General features: G+C 47.6%; 1 protein-coding gene across 1 annotated transcript in view; it reads right to left on the reverse strand.

The window, feature by feature from the left end:
* Positions 1–16,163, reverse strand: part of ATXN10 (ataxin 10) — a 159,408-nt gene that overhangs the window by 108,632 nt on the left and 34,613 nt on the right. The window contains exons 4-6 of the mRNA XM_062202698.1: positions 12,786–12,882; positions 11,441–11,599; positions 2,441–2,521 (exon numbers count right to left, since the gene is read on the reverse strand). Coding sequence (XP_062058682.1) covers positions 2,441–2,521; positions 11,441–11,599; positions 12,786–12,882 — 337 coding nt within the window. The remainder of the gene's footprint in view (positions 1–2,440; positions 2,522–11,440; positions 11,600–12,785; positions 12,883–16,163) is intronic.

Here is a 16,163-nt window from a genome sequence, read left to right on the forward strand (position 1 = left end):
ACACAAGATACAACATGATGAAGCTCCAGGGCATTATGCTGACTACAATAAGCCCGTTAACAAAGGAATAATGCATGAGTCCACCTTAAATGCGGCACTTAATGTAGTTAAATCCAGAGCAGAGGGGGAATGGTGGTCTCCGTGAGTTCCAGGGGAGGGGAAGAGAGCTGCAGATTGACGAGATGAAGTGTTCTGGAGAGGACTCGCAGAACAATGCAAACATACTAACACTACTAACGCAGGCTAGCAAGCCATCATGGTACATTTTAGACTCCATCTGCTTCACCATAAAGTTTTTTTTAAAAGAGGACTGTCAAAGTGGAGTCAAAGATGGCATAAGGGCAAAGCAATGCTATGACAAATGAGAAAAATCAGTGAGGCACCAAGGTGGTGCAGCCAGCAAGACTAACTGACCCCGGAGCGAGCGCCAGGGCGTACCGGGTAAGGCCGCCGCCTGTAGTGCTGGCATCCAGGAGTACTGGTTCGAGTCCCGGCTGCTCCACTTTCCACCCAGCCCTCTACTATGGCCCGGGAAAGCAGTGGAAGATGGCCCAAGTGCTTGGGCCCCTGCACCCGCGTGGGAGACCTGGAGGAAGCTCCTGGCTCCAGCTGTTGCAGCCATCTGGGGAGTGAACCAGTGGATGGAAGTCTTCCTCCCTCCCTCCCTCTCTCCCTCCCTCCCTCTCTCTCTGCCTCTCTGTAACTCTCCATTTCAAATAAAATAAATAAAATCTTAAAAAAAAAAAAAAAAGACTTACCAGTGAGAATGAGAAAGTCACAGAGAAGCAGGGGAGAAGTGAGGCTGGTGACACTCAGCCGCCCACCCACAGACCCTTCGTCCCTCACAGCCTCACAGAAACGCCTCCTGCTGCTGCTGTCCGAGCGCTCACTTCGTGCAAGCACTGCCTGGAGACGCGGACACCAGACACTAAAGAGGATCACGTCCTCACCCTTGCGGCACGGACAGCTGAACGGCCATATGCAAGGGCAGCAAGCAGGGAGATAAACATGACGACAGCACTACTGTCTTGGGGAAAAAATGGGGGCGGGGCTTTTGAGCAGAACCACGCATGGAGAAGGACGACAGTCTATCATTCTCATTGACTTGTGCAATGGAGCTGTTTAACAACAGATCATTCGGCAGAAACACAGAAAACAGTGACTGGTGTTGTGGCATCCACAGGTTCACCCTTCACTTGCAGTATCAGAATACTGGGTCAAGTCCCAGCTGCTCCACTTCAGGTCCAGCTCCCTGCCACTGCAGCTAAGGTAGCTGATGACAGCCCTAGCACTTGGGCCTGCCACCACATGAGAGAGCCAAATGCGTTCCTGGCTGCTGGGTTCAGCTTGGCCCAGCCCTGGCTGTTGTGGCCATTTGGGGAGTGAACCAGCAAAGGAGGAGGTGTGTGTCTCTCTCTCTCTCTCTCTCTGTAGTACTGCCTTTCAAGTAAGTGAAATCTTAGGAAATATAAACTTGAACACTGAAATACAATCAAACTGTGCATTCTCTTTGTATCCAGGTATCCCACACTGCAAAGCAATTATTAATTTTTGGCATTCTACATATTATTTCTTTAACATTTAAAAATAGAAACTACAATGAATTATTTTTCCGCAATGAGAGTAAGCATATGCTTGAGGGTACTGAATTTTTAAACTGATTTTTAAAATCCTGAATTTTCCTTTTTTGTTGAATATATTAAAGGAAAAAGGCTACTAAACAAAAGACTACATACAAAGGAGCACATAAAGCTTAACTGCTGGAAACCAAACACAGTGTTAAGGACCACTGTCATAAAAACTGACTGCAACCAAGATTCAAACCATGTTTCTGAATAAATGTTGTCATGTTCCTAAAGCAATATTTCCAACAACCACAGGAAGAATACACACTGCTGGAACGAAAAGTATATTCCAAATCATTTTATTCAACCTCCGTATTTTACAAGTCAAAAAGCAAATCCACACTAGGTGAAAATACATCTGGCTATGGTCAAAGAATTATAACACGGCACCGTGCTACTGCACTGCTCCTAGGTTGCTGCTCTTCACACTGCAAGACAGGTACCAACCTCCCGTGAGTCTGAATTACCTTTCAGAAACGGCACACCTAGGACACAGCAGCGTGTGAACCACGCCTCAGATAGTAACTATGACATACAGCTGTGTATGTTACTACCATAAATGTCATGCACAAATGTAACATTTCGTTCTTAACTGAATAATGGTGCCAACCTGGATTCTGCAACCCTACATAAATCACTGTCTGTTGTGGCTGAGATGTAATGTTAGCCAACCAATTCAAAACCATCACTGACACAGAAACACGCACTCACAGACTCTGCGCCAAGTCAGAAACCACACAGCCTTGCAGTCCTGTGTGCAGGATTCTCTACATGGAATGCTAAATGCTCAAAACCACACTGGGCTTTGGGGTTACCTTTCTTGATTGCTCAGTTTGGCGTACATGGCTTGTACCAATTCCGGACTTTTCAGAAAGTGGTCTGTAATAATCAAGAGCCTAAGAGGAAAAGAAGAAAACAGTCTGGTTATAGACACACGGTAAAACACACACAGGCTGATCCGCCTCACAGGTGGAGCTTACACACAACAGCACTGCTTTTTATTGAGCTTTTGAGTTGCTGTGATCTTAAATGCTTTAAGAGGTTCAAATACCACTTTTTTAACCAGTAACTGAAAGGGAGAAAACTCAAAACATTTTTCTCCCATTTTTACTTGTGAAAAATTTAATAAAATTACCCAAACTGTCTTGACTGGAAGGAAAGGTCTACTACAGCTTTTATCTAAGTTAAGAAAGAAAACTTCTTTTGGAAATGAATGTAAAATGAAATTCAGCTACAAGTTCAGGTATAAATGGAAAACACTGTTAGAAGCCTAGTGCTGTAACTGACCAGAAGAAATGGACATGTCCCAGTTTACTTATTTAAACACATGCCAACAATGCAGAGATGAGTACTGGCCTGATGATCCACTCCGCGAGCTCTCAAGTTACCAAGAAAACATCCTCACTGTCAACACTGCACTCATCTGAACTTAGAGATCAACCTCGGGAAGCCCCAAGGCAAAGATGGCAGGCACATTTCTTCAAAGCACCACGGTGGCATTTAAAGAGACTGAACAGTATTTTTTATTAATTCTGAACCTATTTATCGGAGGCCATCTGAGGCAAGAACTTAGGAACTAAGAAATACACTGCTTATAATCCAAACTACAGGAGCAGAGGTGACTGTGAAACACTGAGTACACTGACACCGGGTCACCGCGTGACACCAAACACTTCCTCAGCGCGACGAGAGGAAGCACATGAATAACCGCCACAGCACACCCCGGGCATGGAGGAGCGAAGTCTAAACACGCATCTCATTTCTTCTCCAACCTTCAAAACGGCTGGTGACCACTCTGATGTGAAGTACGTCCAACAGTATGGGATAATACCAAGAAGCTCAAGCAATATTCCTATTAATTTAGGTAGATCAAGCTACAACAATACAAATCCATGCATTCCAAGTAGGCACAAAATTGGCATCCTAAACTCTTGCATAATCCGGCTACTTGCAAGTCCATATTTTCTCCTCAGTACATTAATTCAGAAATTAAGACTCAAGTCCTGTGTCAGGACCTACGTGATCCTCTGAACAGCGGGGAAAGGTGCACACACCGACAGACAATCACCAGAGTGTGAGTACAGCACAGGCACACTTCACAGACTATGGAAACAACAGAGGGGACCCAACCAGGAGCAGGAAGGTCACAGAGGCCAGAGAGGCGCTGTGTGAGTCCCTGGAGGAAGGGAAGGGGCAGGGACAGAGGAGGGCTTAGGGAAATGGCGCAGGGAAGAACAATGCTGCCCTCAGGGGACCACCAGCAGAGCTTCCAGAGGATTCTGGACCAAAAGCTTGCACCCGAGGCTGGGCGTGCTCCTGGCACACCCTTCAGAAGTGCCTCATCAGTCGCTTTGGGAATCCGTGATTGGCTGGACTTGCACAAAACATATGGGACATGAAACCCAAATGTCGAGAAACTTCTAACCTAAATCAAGTGCTTCATTTTAGAAATAAGGGAAGACAGAGGCCCACAGAAGTTTAGTGTCTTGCTGAAGAAGGCTCCTTGGTTATCTAAAAAGTCAAGAAGCACTGGTTCCCACTGTCGAGGATTCCTCCAGCCATGTTCTCCCTGCGGCAGTCGTGCTTTGCCAGAAGGAAGTCCCAGGTGTGCTCAGAGCCGGCTGCCTCCACGACCGTGGTCATGTTCACGCACTCATTCACTAGTGAGCAGACAGTGACATTTGTACCTCAATGTCAGAACAATCATCACTCACATTCATACAAGCAAAAAGTTCAGTGAGAACACGCATATTTGCAACTGGAATTCTTTACTCCATCACCTCAACCCAATGGACAGTACCGAATGTAGATAACATTAGACACAGACGATGAAAGGCCAGTAAGCAGCGTTTTCTTAACTCGAGTTGTGAGTTATGCATATATTGTCAATTACATTTTTACATTATCAGCTGCTAAGATATTTTTCTAAATGTAATATACCCCTCCATTCACGATGCTGTAAAAAATAAGTAAACCCTTCTAACTTACTTACAGAAAGTAATCAACCTTCCCAAAGAATTCACTGCCTTTATTTTCTTCAAATATCTGCCCAAGGGAAACTGAAGATAAACTTCTTTACAGTAGGAAGAGACCCAACCCTGCTGAGTTCTTTCTAACTTAAGGACTTTAAATTTGTGATTGGAGGCCGGCACCGTGGCTTAACAGGCTAATCCTCCGCCTTGCGGCGCCGGCACACCGGGTTCTAGTCCCGGTCGGGGAGCCGGATTATGTCCCGGTTGCCCCTCTTCCAGGCCAGCTCTCTGCTGTGGCCGGGGAGTGCAGTGGAGGATGGCCCAGGTGCTTGGGCCCTGCACCCCATGGGAGACCAGGAGAAGCACCTGGCTCCTGCCATCAGAACGGCGCGGTGCGCCGGCCGAAGCGCGCCTACCGCGGCGGCCATTGGAGGGTGAACCAACGGCAAAAAGGAAGACCTTTCTCTCTGTCTCCCTCTGCTGTCCACTCTGCATGTCAAAAAAAAAAAAATTGTGATTGGATTCTTCTCCTGTAAATTCAGAAATGTTGTGGTAATAATACAAGAAAGGGGCAAGGTTCCACTGGACAAATCTAAACACCACAGGGATGTAAAGGCTGCAAGCAATGAGCACGTAATGCTGCAACTGTATGAAAAGCAGAACTGTCAAAACACACCTAACAAAGGCAGAAGTGGCAATAAACGGGGCATCAGAGAAACACCTACCTGTTTTGCAAAAAGAAAAAAAACTATAAATGGGATACTTTAAGTCCTATACAAGATACTTCAGGCCGGCGCCGCGGCTCAATAGGCTAATCCTCCGCCTAGCGGCGCCGGCACACCAGGTTCTAGTCCCGGTCGGGGCGCCAGATTCTGTCCCGGTTGCCCCTCTTCCAGGCCAGCTCTCTGCTGTGGCCCGGGAGTGCAGTGGAGGATGGCCCAAGTGCTTGGGCCCTGCACCCCATGGGAGACCAGGAGAAGCACCTGGCTCCTGCCATCGGATCAGCGCGGTACGCTGGCCGCAGCCCACCGGCCGCGGTGGCCACTGAAGGGTGAACCAACGGCAAAAAGGAAGACCTTTCTCTCTCTCTCTCTCTCTCTCTCTCTCACTGTCCACTCTGCCTGTCAAAAAAAAGAAAAAAAGAAAAAATAAAAAATGAATAAAATAAAAAACAAAGATACTTCAAAAGATTCATGGAAAAACAAAATTAAAAAGTAAGTTTTATTTTGGTGCAAAATATTTTGAAGTCAGTCCATGCAGTTTCCTCACAACACACACTTCGCGTGAACTTTCTGAAGGCCATTCGCACTCTGCACCTTCTAATCACACTTTCCACAGACTTCCTGAAGCCTCCACGTGTTTCACACACACAGGCTGCATCCTCTCCTCCAGGTGCCCAAGGACAAGAGTTTTCCACAGGAAATCTGGCTTCTCTGCCACTGCTCTCGGCCTCTGGTGCCAGGGCTGACCCCACCCCCAGCCAATGTCAGGAAGGGAATGCCTATCTAGTCTTGAAATTCACCCTTCAAATGTGATGACACAAACATGAACGTTCACAAATCAAGTGACGCCAAAGCACTGACCACACACTGTCACACCATTTCGCACAGCGGCTGAAAACCAACACACGTCAAGGCCTCTCTTCCCATCTCTTTCTGTCCCTCAACCTTTCTCATGATTACGGGTTTCACAGGATGTCGGAGCCGGCACTGTGGCACAGCAGGTAAAGCCACCACCTCTGACTCTGGCACCACAACGGGTGCTGGTGCATGTGCTGGCGGTCCACTTCCGATTCAGCTCCTTGCTAACGGCCTGGGAAAGCAGCGGAAAATGGCCCAAGTGTTCCAGTCCCTGACAGCCCTGTGAGAGACCTGGAAGGAGCTCCTGACTTGGCCTGGCAAAGCACTGGTGGCTGCAGACATCTGGGGGGTGAAGCAGTGGATCAAAGGTTCTCTCTCTCTCCCCCTCTCCCCCTCTCCCTTTTTCTAACTCTGAGCGCAAAGTCCCAGTGGCTCCACTTCCACTCCAGTTCCCAGTTAATGTGCCTGGGATAGCAACAGAGGATGGCCCAACTACCTGGGGCCCTGACACCCTTATGGGACAATTGGATGAAGATCTAGGCTTCAGGCTTTGGCCTGGCTCAGTCCTGGTTATTGCAGCCATTTGGGGAGTTAACCAGCAGATGGAAGATATCTCCCAATCTCTCTACCCTCCCATTATTCTGCCTTTCAAATAAAAAAAAAAAAATGAATCTTTAATTGTAAAAAAAAGAATTCTAAGATTATGTACTTTTTTTCAAAGATTTTATTTATTTGAGAGGCAGAGTTACAGATGGAGGGAGGGAGGGAGAGAGAGAGAAAGGTCTTACATCTGTTGGTTCCATCCTCAAATGGCCACAACGGCTGGAGCTGTGCTAATCCAAAGCCAGGAGCTAGAAGCTTTTTCCATGTCTCCCACATGGATGCAGGGGCCCAAGAACTTGGGCCATCTTCCATTGCTTTCCCAGGCCATAAGCCGGGAGTTGGATCAGAACAGGAGCAACCAGGACTCAAAACAGTGCCCATATGGGATGCTGGTGCCAGAGGTAGAGGCTTAGCCCACCACACCACAGGACCAGCCCCTAGATCATGTACTTTTACATATACTCTTTTGTCAGCTATCTTATAATGCTGGGAAGAGGGAGGATAGAAAGTGGGTTTATACAATTTTCAGAGATAAGTTCTCATTTTTCTCTTAAATATTTTTTATGTATTTATTTGACAGGTTAGAGAGTTAGAGAGGGAGAGACAGAGAGAGAGGTCTCCCATCCACTGGTTCAATCCCCAAATGGCTACATTAGCTGGAGCTGCACTGATCCGAAGCCAGGAGCCAGGTGCTTCCTTCGGGTTTCCCAAGTACTTGGGCCATCTTCCACTGCTTTCACAGGCCATAGTAGAGGGCTGTACTGGAAAAGGAGCAGCTGGGACGTGAACCGGTGCCCATATGAGATGCCTGCACCACAGGCGGAGGCTTAGACCATTACATCACAGCACCAGCCCCGATTTCATATTTTAACGGTGAAAAATAACAATCCTGTTGTAAATCTTTGCATATTCTGTGTTCTCACTGTTTGTTTACCAAATGCAGAGTTCCTCCTATACAAATTATGAGGGTACTTTAAAAAGCTCACGGAGGGGCCGGCGCTGTGGTGTAGGGAGAAAGCCACCGCCTACAGTGTTGGCATCCCATATGGGTACCGGTTTAAGTCCTGGCTACTCCACTTCCCTCCGAGCTCTCTGCTATGGCCTGGGAAAGCAGTGGAAGATGGCCCAAGTCCTTGGGCCCCTGCACCTACGTGGGAGACATGGAAGAAGCTCCTGGCGCTCAGATCGGCACAGCTCCAGCTATTACAGCTGTCTGGGGAGTGAACCAGTGGATGGAAGACCTCTTTCTCTCTCTCTCTGCCTCTCCTTCTCCCTCTGTAACTCTGCCTTTCAAATAAAATAAATAAATCCTTAAAAAAAAAAGTTCAAGGAAAGAACCCGGTGCTGTGACGCAGCAGGTGAGACCACCATCTGGGATGCAGGCATCCCCTATGGGCACTGGTTAGAGGCTCAGCTGCTCCACTTCCCATCCAGCTCCCTGCTAATGCACCTGGGAAAGCAAGGGAAGATGGCCCAAGTTTCTGGGCCCCTGCACCCACATGGGAGACCCACACAAAGCCCCTGGCTCCTGGCTTCAGTCTGGCCCAGGATTAGCTGCTGAGGCCATTTAGAGACTAAACCCGCAGATGGAAGATTGATCTCTCGCTGCCTCTTCTCCCTCTGTAACTCTGCCTTTCAAATAAATCTTAAAAAAAAAAAATTCAAGGGAAAATGAGATTAAGATATGTTTAATGGGGCCAGTGCTACAGCACAGTAGGTTAATCCTCCACCTGCAGTGCTGGCATCCCATATGGCCGCTGGCTCAAGTCCCGGCTGTTCCACTTCTGATCCAGCTCTCTGCTATGGCCTGGGAAAGCAGTAGAAAGTGGCTCAAGTCCTTGGGCCCCTGCACAAACATGGGAGATGCAGAAGAAGCTCCTGGCTCCTGGTTTCAGGTTGGTGCAGCTCTGGTCATTTGGGGAGTGAACGAGCAGATGAAAGATCTCTCTTCCTCCTCTCTCTCTCTCTCCCTCCCTCTCCCTCTCTACCCCTCCTTCTCTCTGTGTAACTCTGACTTTCCAATAAATAAATAAAGTTTTAAAAAAATTATAAAAAAAAAAAACAAAACACCAATGAGACAAGGAGGAAATCCTAAGGGAAATCACAATATAATCTGAGCTAAAGAGGAAAGCACAGTGCGCCAGCATTTATGAAATAGTAACTATGGACTGGCTGTTCTACTTCCCCTCAGCTCCCTGCTAATGTGCCTGGGAAACCAACAGAAGATGGCCTGAGTGCTGGGTCCCTGCTACTAACATCGGAGACCCAAACAGAGTTCCAAGTTCCTGGCTTTGGCCTGGCTCAGCCCCAGCCACTGTGACCACTGAGGGAAAAAATCCAAAAGCATCAAAAATACTAAAAGAACTGATAAGTGAGATGAGCAAGGTTGAAGGATGCAAATGAAGCACACAGACCAATGACGCCCTACTCACCAGCAGCACATAATGCAAAACAGCTACGCAGACAGCTCCATCAGCAACAGCATCAAGAATACTTAGATCAAACTAAACTGGACACGTAAAACGTATACATTAAAAACTACAAAACCACTGCAGAAATTAAAGAAAGCCCAAATATAAGGAAAGATACCTCCTATTCATGGGCTGGAAAACAATCCAGTGAGGATGGCACTCCTCCCAATTATCTACAGATTCAAGCAATCACTACCAAAATTCCAGCTGTTTTGTTCTAAATAAAATGAAAAGATGATCCTAAAACTAATAATGGAAATGCAAAGGACCCAAAAACCATCTCAAAAAGTTAGAACAGAGCCAGGAGACTCATCCTCCCTAACTTGAAAACTTTCTATTAAGTTACAGCAACTCGGACAATGCAGTAGTAGCTTAAAAGAAGAAACAGCTGAAAAACAGAGTAACAGAAACAGGCAACCAGGGCTCGTGCTGTGGTACAAAGGGATAAGCCGCCAACTACAGCTGATCCCTTATGAGTTCAAGTCCTGGCTTCTGTAATTCTGACCCAGGTCCCTGCTAACGCACCTGGGAAAGCAGCAGCTGAAGACCCTAGTGCTTGGGCCCCTGCACCCACGTGAGAGACCGAATGGAGTTCCAGGCTCCTGATTTCAGCCTGGCGCAGTCCCAGTCATTGTGGCCGTTTGGGAAGTGAACGAGTGATGGACGACATCTCTCCCCGCCATATATATATATATATATATATATATATATATATATATATACACACACACACACACACACACATATATATATATAAAATGATATAGATATCTGCCTTTCAAATAAATATTTAAAAAAACAACTCCTTGAGCAGAACCTCAGCGCCCTGTGAACAGAAAGACTCACGTTTGTATCTCAGAGATCACACAGGGCAGGGCAGGGTCCCACTGCACAGACTGACTCCACATTTGTGTCCTCAGAGGACACACAGGGCAGGGCAGGGCAGGTCCCACCGCACAGACTGGCTCTATAGCAGAACACGGAGGCCACAGGCCCAAGCCTGAACAGCAGCTACCTGAGGCTTGGCTGAATACCTGAGGCCCTCCTGGAACCCAGGAAGGGATTCTCTTCTCGCACCACTAGCCCAACGCAAGCTGCTTCTGATGGGGTGAGCCTCTGCCCTCAAACATAGAACACGCAGCTCTCGTGCACATTCAACCATCCGGGCCCTTCGGGGGTGTGGACAAGGGGTGCTGGGGGCTGCCCCCTTTGGCTTCTCTTCTTTGTCCCTGTGAATGACAGGCTCTAAACCTAGAAGGGGTTGTTGTTTCTTGTAGCTTTACTGGGCACGCTCGGCTTGTCTGTGTGCCTGATGTAGTGTCTCAGAAACAGAGGACAAGGAAAGTGAGGTAAAAAGAAGTATACAAGAAAGGAGCCGCGGCTCACTAGGCTAATCCTCCGCCTGCGGCGCCGGCACACCGGGTTCTAGTCCTGGTCGGGGCACCGGATTCTGTCCCGGTTGCTCCTCTTCCAGTCCAGCTCTCGGCTGTGGCCCGAGAGTGCAGTGGAGGATGGCCCAAGTCCTTGGGCCCTGCACCCCATGGGAGACCAGGAGAGGCATCTGGCTCCTGCCTTAGGATCAGTGCGGTGCGCCAGCTGCAGCGTGCCGGCCACAGTGGCCATTGGAGGGTGAACCAATGGCAAAGGAAGACCTTTCTCTCTGTCTCTCTCTCTCTCTCACTGTCCACTCCGCCTGTCAAAAAAAAAAAAGAAAAAGAAAGAAAGAAAGGAGCCGCTGAGGACGTCCTAAATTTGGCAAAAGTGTGACGCTACAGAGTCATGGGGTTCAGACGCTCTCAGCCAACAGGCCCAAAGAAGCCGGCGCACACACGATGAACCTCTGAAAGGCCTGACACTAGCAGGGAGCCAGGTGCATCGCCGCACCGCACCTACACAGATGCCCACGACACAGTCCAATCTCTCATCTCTGCTGAACAGTCCCCAGGCCCAGACACCCTCACACATGGGATTTTCATACACCAAGAACACCTCTCCCATTAGTGACTACCTTTTCCTTCAAGGCCCAACTCAAAACTCTTTCCCCACATCTCCTACAAGTTCTGCAGGTGCTGCTCAGAGACTCTGCTACCTGTGTGAACATGTGGTTCTATTATCAGGATTCCAGTCTTACTTAAAACCTCTGCAGTCAGGCTGTCCTTGAGCAATCAAACTCCTAACGAGATACTTACGGCCATTCTGATTCGGGCTGCTTTTGGTGAGCTTCTATGACATTAATCGCAATATTGAGGTTTTCTTCCAGTTCTTTTATTCTTCCAGGATTAAGGGAGGTGAACAAAATCATTGAAGAATAGGCAACAATTTTTTTGTCTGGATGATTTAAGCAAGAGCTTCCACAGAAAGAAATAAGATTGTCAGACCAATTAAGCAATATGGTAAAATATGATCATAACATAAGTAATAGCATTCCCATTAGCAAATTCAGTATATACTAAGTTAAGAATTTGAAACAAGCACATCATTTTATCAATCTGTATTTCAAACAAGTACATTATTTCTACATTAAAATTTCAGTTGACTCAAGACTGAGAAGCAAAGCAAGTAACAGACAGTAAGACACATGTCCGTTCTTCTTAGAACAGGCATTTAATGATACTTCAAAGACAGAGGCATTCCTCTGACAGTCACGCGGGACAGCACGTCTAAGTGACAGAGGCACAGTGGCAAGACTCGGACGGAAGCTGGAATCAGAGTCTGTGACTTCCGGCTCATCACCTATCAGGGCGTGGCTGCGGGCAGTCACTAAGGACTGTCAATCACGTTGTGGGCTTGTTTTCTCCCTTTGCTCTTCCTAGTGCTCTTTTGTTGGAAGCATTATCTATATGTCACAGATAGTGTGTTAACTGCACTTGCCCAATGGCACAAAGCCAGTAACCGCCAAAACTCGAATTCAAACTTGGTTGTATGTCTCACAAAAACAAAAAGAGCATAGTCACATAACCTCTTCAAAAACATTTTCTTTTTAAAAAATGAAACACAGAGACCAGCGTTGGGGTGCAGCAGGCTGAGTCGGATGTCTCCACATCAGCATCCCATATCAGAACGCCAGTTTAAGTCCCAGCTGCTCCACTTCCGATTCAGCTCCATCAAAGATGGCCCAGTGCTTGGCCCCTGCACTCACGTGGAAGACCCAGCTGCAGCTATCTGAGGCGTGAACAGCAGATGGGAGATCCTCCTTCCGTCTCTCCCTCTCTCTTTGTAAACCTGCCTTTCAAGTAGTCTTTGCAAGAGAAGATCTCTGACTATCTCATAGGCCTGACCCCACAAGGTAAACGCACAGGGGAAACTACTACGGCTTCTCTGATGGCCCAAACTCGCACAGGCCACTCCCGCTTCCCTACCACACTCTGGATTCACCGGCGCCGATTGGTTCCTCCACCACCTGCCACAACCAACCGAGAACAGCTCCTCTCCTGAATTCTATTCCCACAGGTAGTCTCTGCTCTTCTGAAGGTCACGTAAAAGTCTCATAAACAATCTTTCCGTGGTCAGAAAACCTTTTCTCAGTGCACTCACATGAAGAGCTCTGGGAAAGCGTGCATCCAAACAGCGGCCTGGGAATCTTCGTTCCGGGAGGCGACGTTGCCTAAAAACTGCAGGCCACAGCGAAAAGCTAAGAACATAAAAGTAAAAAGACAGACATAGATTTAAACATGATAGACACATTTTATCAAGAAAAATCCTCCATGTCATTAAATAGGAAGTTTTTCTTTCTTTTATACATAACGATTTATTTCATTTATTTCAAAGGTAGAGTTACGGAGAGAAAGCAGTAAAAGACAGAGAGAGAGATCTTCCATTAACTGATTCACTCCCCGGTCGTGATAGCCGTGATAGCCAGGGCTGGGTCAGGCCAAAGTTCGGAGCCAGGAGCTCCATCGGGTCTCCCAGGTGGTGCAGAAGTCCAAGCACTGGGGCCATCTCCCAGTGCTTTCCCAGGTGCACTTGCAGGGAGCTGGATCAGAGTGTAGTAGCCAGGACTTGAACCAGCACTCATAGGATCACAGCACCCCTAGGATCATGGCATCACAGGCAGAGCCTTAACTCACAACATCACAATGCCAGCCGTTAGTTTCTCTGAAATATAAAAGTCTTGCTCCACAAAGAAACCTGGGACTGACATTAATATGACTTGCTAAACAATATACTCTAAAAAATTAACTAACTTCTTCAAGAAGATTCTAATTAAACACAAAAACGCCTGTAATTACATTAATTGTCCATGGAATATGTGCTCCAAGTCAAAGACAGTTTACAGGGTGTAGCACGGTGGCTTAGCAAGTACAGCCACCACCTCCAACTCCAGCATCCCATGTGGGCTCCAGTTCGAGTTCCAGCTGTTCTGCTTCTGATCCAGCTCCCTGTTAGTGCACCTGAGAAAGCAGCAGAGGATGGCCCAAGTGCTTGGGCCCCTGCACCCACCTGGGAGACCCAGAGGGGGTTTTGGACCAGCCTAGCTCCAGCCACTGTGATCATCTGGGGCGTGAACAAGCAAACAGAAGATCCCTGACTCTCTTTCTCTCTGTAACTCAGACTTTCTAATAAACAAATCTTTTTTTTTTTTTAATTACAATTAGACTGGATTTTTAAACCTTTAATTATATACTATTTAAAACATATATATAAAAAGCATAAAGTTACAGAAATACAAGAATTAAAAGAATGGTAAAAGATGTATCCAGCAAATGCTAGCCAAAAAGAGGAAGTCACAGACCCCTTAAAACCAGACAGAATAAACTGAAACAAAAAAAAATCATTAATTTCTTTTAAAAAGCCATTATAGAATGATTTAATCCACCAGAAAGACATGACAATTTTAAGTACTTTGAACCTAACAACATGGCTTCAGATCCTACAGAAGAAAAACTGGTAGAAGTCTAAGACTAAAGAGAGGCCAATGCCGCGGCTCACTAGGTTACTTCTCCAACTGCGGCGCCGGCACACCGGGTTCTAGTCCCCGTCGGGGCACCGGATTCTGTCCCGGTCGCTCCTCTTCCTGTCCAGCTCTCTGCTATGGCCCGGGAGTGCAGTGGAGGATGGGCCAAGTCCTTGGGCCCTGCATCCGCATGGGAGACCAGCAAAAGCACCTGGCTCCTGCCTTTGGATCAGTGCAGTGCACCGGCTTGAGCACCCATTGGGGGATAAACCAATGGAAAAGGAAGACCTTTCTCTCTGTCTCTCTCTCTCTGTGTCTACTCTGCCTGTCAAAAAAATAAAAATTAAAAAATAAAAAATAAAAAAGACTAAAGAGAGCAAGCAATTCACTACTATATCGGGCAAGGACATACACCGTTCTTGGGGTGGAGGGAGCGGGGGTTTCTGGCCTAGCAGTCAAGACCTAAGTTGAGACACCCACACCCCGTCTCACAGCCTGATTTCAACATTCAGCTCCTGCTCTTGACTGCAGCTTCCTGGTAATTCAGACCCTTGGAGGCAGCAGTGATGGCTCAAACAACTGGGTTCCTGCCAGCCACGTGAGAGACCCACATGGCATTCTAGTTTTCTGGCTTTGGCCTGGCCCAGACTCGGCTTTTGCATTCTGGGAGTGAAGCAGTGAATGGAAGATCTCCCTCTCTTCCTCCCATACCTCCCCTTCTCTCTTCTGTCACTTGTGCTTTCAAATAACTTTTTTTTTTTTTTTTTTTTTTTTTTTGGACAGGTAGAGTTATAGACAGCGAGAGAGACAGAGAGAAAGGTCTTCCTTCCGTTGGTTCACCCCCCAAATGGCCGGTACGGCCCGCGCTGCACCGATCCAAAGCCAGCAGCCAGGTGCTTCTTCCTGGTCTCCCATATGGGTGCAAGCACTTGGGCCATCCTCCACTGCCCTCCCAGGCTGCAGCAGAGAGCTGGACTGGAAGAGGAGCAACTGGGACTAGAACCGGCGCCCATATGGGATGCCGGCACCGCAGGCAGAGGATTAACCAAGTGAGCCATAGTGCCATCCTTCAAATAACTTTTTAAAAATCTATGAGCTGGGTACTTTCATTCTCATTCTAGAAACCAGGATGCAGGACAGTAACTTGCCCAAAGTTCCTAATTTCAAGTATCAAAATTCTGGCAACGTCCTTATAATTTAATCAACTTAATGTGGTGAGGCATTGCAGAATATGATTCTTTTAAAGATTATTTATTTGAAAATCAGTTACACAGAGAGAGAAGGAAAGTCAGAGAGAGGTCTTCCATCCACTGGTTCACTCCCCAATTGGCCGCAACAGCTGGAGCTGCGCTGTTCTGAAGCCAGGAGCCAGGAGCTTCTTCCGGGTCTCCCACGTGGGTGCAGGGGCCCAAGGATTTGGGCCATCTTCCACTGCTTTCCCAGGCCATAGCAGAGAGCTGGATCAGAAGTAGAGCAGCCTGGTCTCGAACCGGCACCCATATGGGATGCCAGCACTGTAGGTGGCGGTTTTACTCGCTACACCACAGCACCAGCACCAGAAGAATATGATTAGCAAAAAAGGAAAATGTGTTTAAAACCTGGATCAGCCAGTTCTGTGGCATAGCAGGTAAAGCCGCAGCCTGCAGTGTGGGCATTCTATATGGGCGCCGGTTCAAGACTCAGCTGTTCCACTTGTGATCCAGCACTCTCTAATATGGCCTGGGAAGGTAGTGGAGGATGGCCCAAGTCCTTGGGCCCCTGCACCCACATGGGAGACCCAGAGAAAGCTCCTGGCTGCTGCCTTCGGATTGGTGCAGCTCCAGCTGTTGCAGCCAACTGGAGAGTGAACCAGCAGATGAAAGACACCCTCCCCCCCAGTAATGTGTGTGTGTGTGTGTAACTATGACCTTCAAATAAATAAATAAATGCTATTTTTTTAAAAAGGGGGGGGGGCGCGCACTGTGGCGCAGCGCGTTAACACCCTGGCCTGAAGCACTTGCACCCCCTACTAGCATTGG

The sequence above is a fragment of the Lepus europaeus genome, chromosome 10 (assembly GCF_033115175.1).
Source record: "Lepus europaeus isolate LE1 chromosome 10, mLepTim1.pri, whole genome shotgun sequence".
Lineage (NCBI taxonomy): Eukaryota > Metazoa > Chordata > Mammalia > Lagomorpha > Leporidae > Lepus > Lepus europaeus.